We start from the raw sequence: 9,348 nt of genomic DNA, 5'->3' as shown, positions 1-9,348 counted from the left end.
CCAAATCAAGCCTCATGTGAATTTAATGGGTATGAAGCAGTTCTTTGGTGACCGATAACCTAGTAGATGAGATCACAAGTGCTAATTTAAAACGCCTACTACAGTGCCCACTACATAGATAGCTCTCTAGGATTTGTTTTCCTTCCTTCCCTTGCAACTCTGTAATAAAAAACACAAATCTATAGCCCAAAAAAATTGCACAAGACAAGGATGATCTGTTGTTGATACCTTAAATATTTAATAATTTATTGTAAAAGCATTTTATATACCACCATTACAAATACTGAATATGGTTTTATGAAAGTTATAATTTTATAACAAAAATATTTCCTAAATACCAAGGCAATCCACCTGTTTTCTTCTTAATCTCAGTATAACAGCTAATATTAGGGTTAGAATTTAACCCTAGCAGACATGAAAATTTGGTCTCTTGGTTTATTTTTTATTTATTTATTTTTTTGAGACAGAGTCTCGCTCTGCTGCCCAGGCTAGAGTGCAGTGGCTTGATCTTGGCTCACTGCAAGCTCTGCCTCCCGGGTTCACGCCATTCTCCTGCCTTAGCCTCCCAAGTAGCTGGGACTACAGGTGCCCGCCACCACACCTGGCTAATTTTTTTTTTGTATTTTTAGTAGAGACGGGGTTTCACCGTGTTAGCCAGGATGGTCTCGATCTCCTGACCTCGTGATCCACCCCCTTTGACCTCCCAAAGTGCTGGGATTACAGGTGTGAGTCACCGCGCCTGGCGGGTCTCTTGGTTTATAAATATAGTCAGATACATAGGAACATTGACTGGCATTTCCATGTCAAGAAACATGGTCATATGTACAGCCAAGACACGGACAACCAACAAGTTTTAAAGAAATGGACACATCTCTAGTTACAGATTCTAACCAGAATTACTACAGGAGAGCTGGCAAATGACAACCACCAATACATACATTTCTACACTCCTGAAAAAGACAACATCAAAAAACATTAAGAAATTTGGCATCAGGTAGACAACATCTAGGTTTTGGGGCTAATATACTGATTCATACATTGTACAAAGTTTCATCATTGCCCCCAACCTTGGAATTTCAGAGTGAGAGTGTATACAAAACAATTGCTTTGTCCCTTTTCTCATATTAGAGCTCTGATATTTTCCTAACTCTTACAGTCTTCTAGAATGATCTGTCAGATTTTCACTCAACACTGGGTCAGATCTCTTCTATACATGACCTCATCCTTCTCATGTCTCCTCTGTTTGCAGAGAGCCGGTCAAAGTCTTGGAGGTGGAAACGAACTGCCAACTGATTAACCATTTTCCTTAAGGTAAGAAATGCTGCAACAACTTGGAAAGCAAGGAAGAGAGTGAAGATGATATGTATCGCTTTTTCCAAGGGCAGATTTGTTAGGCCTTCATTAAAGAGCAAGAAAAGAATTAAAGGTAACTGCAATAGAAGGCTCAAAAGCCAAAAGCCAGCCAACTCAGGAACCTGCAATGACACATATCAAAAGTAATAAAAATCAGTAAAATATAGTTTTTGTTTATACAGATAAGTACTTATCACTACTGTGAACCTACATTATGGGCTCTGTGAGTGATTCCGAAGGAGGATGACATGGTCCTTGTCCTCAGAGAACTTACAGTCTAGATGAGAAAACTAATTTATGTAAAGCAATCCTAGAATACTACACTTTAGTGAACAACTAAGGGCAATATTTAGAAGTACAGACTAAATGCTACAAGAAATAAGAGAGTGATTAGGGTAGGTGAAAGAAAGACCTCAGGGATGTAGGCTTTTAAAGTTGTGGAGGAGGAAGAGGCAAAAAGGTAAGTAAGCAAACACGTGAAACTAGCATGATTGGGAATCAGCACATCAGCCTGGAATGAATGGCTGAGTGAGAAAACAGCAAAACCTACAGTAAGACAGGCTGGGTGGGGCCTTATTATGAAGGGCCTAGAAAACCACAGGAATCTTTAGGCATTATCCCTACACTCTGGTAACCATAAATGCTTAGGTAGCATGATGATGCAGAAAACATGGGCCTGGCGTAGGAAACGAATTCATAATTTTCCCCCATTTTCTTATTCAGGATCCAAATACACATGTCTAAGTAACCATGTATTTTCAAGACTGATGAGAAGAGGGAAAATATCAATTTTAAGTGTTTACCACATTCATATGCTTTACATAAATCATTTCACTTAATCACAACAAACCTGTGAAGTAAATATTATTTTCCTCATTTTATATATGAGGAAACCAGGGCTCAAGAGATTAAGCAAACAGACCACAGTGACAGAAGTGGTAAAGCTGGAGTCAGGCTTTAAATTCAGGCCTGTGCTCTTTCTGCCACACCTCACTGCCTTTTACTTGTTATGAAAACTGATTTCATTTATATCTATCACTGAGAGAAAGGAAAAAAGAGCTTACCTTTTCCTGTAGGTTACCCATGTAGCCCAGATACAACCGGATGGCTTCAATTAAGGTTATTAGGATGATAACAGTGATCACAATGAATTTGTAGTAATCAGGCAAGATTGAATACTAAAAGAAAGGCCAAAACATGTTTGTAAAATTGCACGTATAGTAACACTGATTTGAGATAGAAAAAAATTATTAAGAACTTTAATTTTATTGACACTCTAACAACGTCAGGGCAGCAAAAGTATTAAAGCTTAGATTTACCTTCATGTGAAGCATCATAATGCTGCTCACCCACCACAGTGGGAAATAGTAGGTATTAAAATAAAGTGACATCTGCAATGCCAAACTGGAGACCATTTCATTTTCTACAGAAGGAATAGAAAAGGAACAAATTATGAAACTTGGTCTATGCCCTATAAATATATATATCCTATCCCGTAGAATTAATAACTATAATATTGGCTCAGTAAAACACCAAATTTTAAGCCTATTTATAATCATTGACAGTAAAAGGAATATTCATCCTAATACCAGTTAGGTCAAATATTGGCTATTTGGGGGTATGTTTCATATTTTTCAATTATTTTACCATTTTGCCATTACAGTCTTCTGACTTTTTTGCATATACTAGTACAGATTTAATGTAGAATATCAATATAAATCCTATTCAACAGATAATTATCATTGCCTGCTTTGTAGAATTCTATGTAAATAGCATATAAAATTAATGCATAAAATAAATAAAAATGAATCTCTCACATATAAACTAATCTCATACAAAAACGGATTACCAAGATTATATAATTAGACACATCTCTCTTTTCAGCATACCCTAATCTTAGCCATTCTTTAAAGTCCAATTCAGCGTCGTCTTTTCCATCAATACTTCCTTCATCAGTTCCCCCACCCCAGCAGAAATACCTTTCCCTTCAGGTACTTATCACTCTAAACTGTCAATAAGAAGTGCTAGCAAAGAACCACATTCCCCTCCCCGAAAAACAGTCTGGTGTACTGAACAGATCACGGGCTTCAGAGTTCAAGCAAACCCAAGCTCCCCAAACCTCTGTGACCCTGGATGTCAGACTTTATATAAATTATTTAAGTTCTTTGAGCTTCTATTTCTTCATCTGTAAAATAGTGAAATTAAAACTTCCTTACAGGCTGCTTGTGAGAATTAGAGCCAATATGAATTATTTCTTCCTAGCACTGTGCTGGGCACACTTAGTAGGCACTCAACAAATATTAGTCCCCTTTCCTTCTTCTCTTCTATTTATCTACTTATCTGCAAGCACACACCATGTCCCACCCTAATTTGAGACCCTCATAGAATCTAGCATCTTGCTTTATATGCAGTGAATATCAAATACACATAAGAATGAATTAATGTAAGCATACTGTCATAAGGACATTACTAGTATAGCCATTTGTGATACATGAGTTCCATTTACCTAAGGTTGATTCCATAACACTTTTTGCTTTTATGTAAGACAGAAGGGTCCTAAATTAAGAATTTGATTTTTAAAATTGAACCCTACAAAATACATCCTAAATTTGACTAAATTCTTAAGAGCGGACACATATATTGAAATCAGTTGTTCTACACGTAAGATTTTAAAGGTCCTAAAATAAATGTCTTAAGAACATTATTTCTCCTTTTCTCCATAGTTGAGTGTTTTTATCTGTCATTTAATAATTTTAAAATATAAGAAACAGTCATGGTCTCTCGCAGCAAAATAGTTTCTTTTAGCTCCAAAAATATGCCTGATTATTATGATCTACTTTTGCTTGCAACTGCTTATTAAATTACCACTGATAAATGAATGAATTCTTAAAATCTGTTAAATCTGAAGACAACTCACCAGCCTAGGATCTTTCTGATAGCAACAGCACAATGCTGTGGACATGGTAATTACATAAATTTGTTATTACAGTACAAATAATCAAACCTACTTCTGATCCACAAAGAACAAAATACGGGAAAGAATAATAAATTGGGCAAGCAGAACATTTCAGTACCTTTGAGAAGAAACTGTAGTCAAATTTTGCAAAGAACGGTTTTTATGTTAGAAGTATTGTGTGTTAACATCTTAAAGGTTATGCTATGTCCATATTTCAGCAGATCAAACTTATAATCATGGAAATGAAAATCAAATTAATATGTAAATGAACCTTAAAAGCATAAGATATACATTTACTGAATTTTGCAAAAGTTCAAGTTGAGTTCTATAAATGGAATTTAAATTAAAACATACAATATAAATCAGGGATAGGTAAACAACTGGTCAGCTGCCTAAACGTTTTTGTACAGTCAATGAGCTAAAAATGTTTTTTCACCTTTAAATGGTTAAAAAAGTAATATTTTTTTCATACGTGAAATCCATACGAAATACAAATTTCAATATCCTTAAAGTTTTATTGGAACACAGCCATGCCTATTCAATAACTATTGTCAGTGGCTGCCGTGGAGACCATATGGCCTACAAAGCCTAAAGTACTTACTATCTGGCCCTTTTCAGAAAACGTCTTTTTACCTTGTATTATCAGACGTTAGTGCTCATTAAGCCTCATCCTTGGAACCAGAAACGTGAAACCTAATTTTTTCACATTTTTCTCTGTACATCCTAAATCATAAAGGCCTACATTTGGGGAATAGGCAAGTGATCAAGACGACAAAATGCAGCTTTGGGGACTGCCTTTACTTTTCTGTCCCTTTTAAAAATTCTGTAAAACCAAGCAGTGGAAAAGATTTATATTTCCCAGCAGACTTGAATGATGGAAACCACACGGGTTTGGTTGACAGTGTGTTGTCTACCATCATGATGTAGGAGGAGGAACCTGTTCTGGAGGAAACTGTGTTATCACTTGTCATCAAGTTGAAGGATGCAGAGGCATTATGGTATTTTCTTACCTTATGGTAAGAGTTACATATAGGGGAGGAGGAGGAGAAGGCAGGGAAGGGGTGAGTTTTGTTGAACGTCCGGCTAGTATGGCACATGCCAGTTGGGAGTGGATGGTGGTTTGAAAGGACTCTTAAAAAAAAAATTTTTTCCCCCTAATCTTTTCTGCCAGAAAATGGCCTTGCTTAGGAACATACTTGTTCTGCTAGGAAAAGGGAAAAGGCAAATTTGCTCCCTGGGCGGCGGGTGGGGACAGGGGAGGTGGGGATTGCTTGGGCTGTTCCTCGCCATCCTGGACAGAAAAGCCGGGGCGGGCGCCGCAGAGGAAAAGCAAGTTGGGCCTTCGCTCTCGCGGTGCGCGGGGGACTAGCCTGTGCAGCAAGGGCGGCTTTTATCTTTTTATTTTTGGGGTTTCCCAGGAGCCATGATGGGCCTTGCGTGGCACAGAGGTCGGCCCCACCTCAGCTGCCGGGCTTGCACGGAGCAGGCCAGGCGTTAGCGCGTGCAGACCAGGCCCAGCCCGCGGCCGGAGGCCGCCAGCGCCTCAGCTCCCCGCCCCGGCCGGCCCCTCCTCCAAGGCTCTGGCCCGCACTGCGGGAAACTGACTGAAGGCGACATCGCCATTTTAGGTACGGGCAAATTCTGGACGCTCCAAAACCCACGCCAAGCCCTCAGCAGGCCACACCCCCTGCGCCGGCCTCGGTCACTCACCGGGACCCTCACTGTACTCCGGACCGGTCCGATTGGAATCAGTGAACACAGCCCGGCTGAAGTTTCCCAGCCGCTGGCGCACCGGATCCGGCAGCTCCATGCCTGGGCCTCGGTATCCCTCGCCCCCTCAGATACAGGCTAGTCTGCGGGCGTTCCGAGGCTCCGTGGTTCTCATGGCAACCGGCCGGCGCGAGGCCGGCGAGATCCGGGAGCGCGCGGGGGTGCCCGGCTGGGCCGGGTCTCGTCGGGAGCCCGCGCAACCTTGAAGGGACCGGCGTACTCAGAGCGCGTTCCAGGCCCCGGGAGCTGCGTGCCTCGGCCGTGTCCAAAACGGCAGATCTCTTAGTTCTGCTTTGAGCCCGACCATCCTAAAAACAAACCTATACTAAGAAATGAGCTGGGGTTGGACTGCGATACAAGGAGCCCTCATATCTTGCCAGTGAAACTGTAAATCGGTACAACCTTTCTGGAGGGAAATAGAGAATGAATGCAGAGCTTAAAGAATGTCTAGAGGTGTAGGGGTATGTGTGAGAGAGAGATACTATGACTGATTATTTTTTAATAAGAAAATAGAGCAATGGGCAACTGATTAAATGTACTGGAGCATATGCATTCAATGGAGTATGTTTCAGCTGCTTATAAAATGCTTGCAAAGAATATTGAATGATATAGTTTATGTAAAAATAAAGCAGAAATAAAACTAAATGAGAATAAACCTAATTTAGCAAAATTTATGTGTATGAGTGGAGGGGAGGAGAGAGCATGTGCACACCGACTTCAAAAAAAACTGGAAAAAAATATTAACAGTTATCACTGGATAGTGGGATTGTAGGTGATTCAAAAATTTTTAAACACTTCTGTATTTTCTAGCTTTCTCTCTAAGATATATTACTTAATATATCAGCACCCTGTTCAAGAAACGTTACAATATTCCCAGAAACTCCCCCTTCCTATTTCCTTTCAGTCACTAAACCCCCTCCTCACTCATAACTGACCTTTCCTGAATTCTAACAGCAAAGGAGAGTTTTGCCTTTTTTTTTTTTTTTAAATCGGAACATTTATTGTGTGACTAATCCAAATATATATATATTTTTTATTCGAGACAGAGTCTTGCTCTGTCGCCCAGGCTGGAGTGCAATGGCACAATCTCGGCTCACTGCAACCTCCGCCTCCCGGGTTCAAGCGATTCTTCTGCCTCAGCCTACCGAGTAGCTGGGATTACAGGCGCCCGCCACCACACTCGGTTAATTATTGTGTTTTTAGTAGAGACAGGGTTTCGCCACGTTTGCCAGGCTGGTCTTGAACTCCTGCTGCAACAGCTGTCCTCTTGGGTTTAGGTGGTGTTCCTTCAGAAAAGCCATGCCTTAACCTGCTGTACACAATTTTTAGGTGCCTCATTCGACCAGTCTCGTTGGTATTTTGTTTTTTAGCCTCGGCACTCCAATTATACTTTGTCTTGGCTTGGGAGCCGAGCCACATTTGCCACAGGCAAACTTTTCAAGGAGGTAGATCTTAGAGTCACAAGGCAGCACTAGCTGTGCATCTTATTGCACCACTTTCTAGATGTGACACTCCCTTTGTCATCTTGCTTCTCAGTTTTGCATATTTATATAAAAGCCATGGTACTGTAAATACTTTTTAAAAATAAAAAACTGGCTTTGTCTTCAACATTACTTTCATGAAATTCCTTCATGTCATTGAGTGTAGATTATTTTGCCTTGCTCTGTGTGATCATACCACAATAAGCTTACTCATTCTACTGTTGATGAGTGTCTGTATTTTCTAGTTTGCAGCTGTTATGAATAGTGCTGCTTTGGTGAAAAGATGCCTCTTGGTGAACATATGCATGCATTTTTGTTGAGTGTGTATCGAGAGTGGAATTGCCATGTCATAGGATATGAAAGACCCAGCTTTAGTAGAGGCTGCCAACAGTTTTCCAAAGTGATCGAACCAATTCCTGCTGCCTCCAGCAATGTATGAATATTTCCATTACTCCATATACTTCACCAACACTTGTTATTTGTTATCGTTTCCTTTTAGCCCTTCTGATGGGTGTGTGGTAAAAGTATTATTTTTACAATCAAAAGGAAAATCACACATTTATATAAATGCAAGAAGAAGATATAGGTGGAAATAAATTCATGACTAGAATTTTAAAATAATTACACAAACGTTTATTGCATTCCTACTGTGTTTTTGGGTATTGTGCTAGGCTAATTAGGGATATGGTCCCTCTTCATGAAGAAGCACAGCTCAGTGAAAGAGTGAGAGATATGGAAAGAAGTAAGTGCAAACACTGTTATTATGAGTGCTCTATTAAAGGACCACTGATGAAGAACCAATTAATTCGGGTTGAAGATGTCAGGGAAAAGCTGGTTAACTTCTGCTTCATTTCAAGATGGAGCTCAGACCTGAGAATCTCCAAAAAGGCTTCTAGGACCTTCCTGAAGTAGCTTAGGTGCTCTCTTCTGTGTTTCCCAAAGTATCTTCCTGTTGTTTCTTTGGTCACAGTGCTGGTCACTCTATACTAAAATTGTCTGTTTATGTGTCTGTGTCTCTTGCTAGTCCTTAAGCTCTTAGAGGTCAAGAATGGACTTTCATCTTTATATCCCCAACACTAGCGCAGTGTGGTACCTGGCCAAGAGTAGGAGCTGGATGACCGTTGAGTGAGTAAAATGAAGAAAAAGCCTAATAACCACTCTCTTGTCTTCCCTTTCTAGTTCAAGGACTTAGCCAGCCCTGTATAAGGTTCACTTTGTAGAATGGTGAATTGGTGTATTAAAACATAGTGAATTTATAACAATTTAAAAAACCTTAGCAACAGATAATCACTTCTCATCTATCAAATGAACCGAGGTTTTTTAAATAAAGGGAACAGTGACGCAGGAGGCCTCAGGCTCAGCTGATTGAATTATAATTTGGCCAACTGCATTGAGACAAGCAATTGGCAATATATAGAAATAGCCTTTAGGCTGGGCGTGATGGCTCACGCCTATAATCCCAGCACTTTGGGAGGCTGAGGTGGGCAGATCACCAGGTCAGGAAATCGAGACCATCCTGGCTAACATGGTGAAACCTCGTCTCTACTAAAAATACAAAAAACTAGCCGGGCGAGGTGGCGGGCGCCCGTAGTCCCAGCTACTTGGGAGGCTGAGGCAGGAGAATGGCGTAAACCCGGGAGGCGGAGCTTGCAGTGAGCTGAGATCCGGCCACTGCACTCCAGCCCGGGCGACAGAGCGAGACTCCCTCTCAAAAAAACAAAAACAAAAACAAAAACAAAAAATTAGCTGGGTGTGGTGGTGGGCGCCTGTAGTCCCAGCTACTTGGGA

At 40.6% G+C, this 9,348-nt stretch overlaps 1 protein-coding gene across 2 annotated transcripts; it reads right to left on the bottom strand.

The window, feature by feature from the left end:
- Positions 1-213: 213 nt before the first annotated feature.
- Positions 214-6,226, bottom strand: TMEM17 (transmembrane protein 17). Of its 2 annotated transcripts, none has more exons than XM_005575772.4 (4): positions 6,020-6,226; positions 2,673-2,776; positions 2,418-2,531; positions 214-1,475 (listed from the first exon to the last, which is right to left on the bottom strand). In XM_005575772.4, the coding sequence occupies exons 1-4, from the start codon at positions 6,117-6,119 to the stop codon at positions 1,197-1,199; spliced, it is 597 nt and encodes a 198-aa protein (XP_005575829.1). In that variant the 5' UTR covers positions 6,120-6,226; the 3' UTR covers positions 214-1,196. The 2 variants fall into 2 exon arrangements, with proteins under 2 accessions (XP_005575829.1, XP_073867786.1); XM_074011685.1 differs by having other exon boundaries at positions 214-1,330.
- Positions 6,227-9,348: the final 3,122 nt, after the last annotated feature.

The sequence above is a fragment of the Macaca fascicularis genome, chromosome 13 (genome assembly GCF_037993035.2).
Source record: "Macaca fascicularis isolate 582-1 chromosome 13, T2T-MFA8v1.1".
Taxonomy (NCBI): domain Eukaryota; kingdom Metazoa; phylum Chordata; class Mammalia; order Primates; family Cercopithecidae; genus Macaca; species Macaca fascicularis.
The sequence above is the reverse complement of the archived record's forward strand: the minus strand, read 5'-3'. Positions and strand labels throughout refer to the sequence as shown.

What these genes read in the sequence shown, in the direction of transcription:
- TMEM17 (XM_005575772.4), bottom strand. Translation starts at nt 6,119, where the DNA reads ATGGAGCTGCCGGATCCGGTGCGCCAGCGGCTGGGAAACTTCAGCCGG. An exon ending in GGAGTACAGTGAGGGTCCCG is followed by an intron (nt 2,777 to 6,019) that starts GTGAGTGACCGA and finishes TTCCTTCTGTAG; the next exon opens with AAAATGAAATGGTCTCCAGT. An exon ending in TGGGTAACCTACAGGAAAAG is followed by an intron (nt 1,476 to 2,417) that starts GTAAGCTCTTTT and finishes GTGTCATTGCAG; the next exon opens with GTTCCTGAGTTGGCTGGCTT.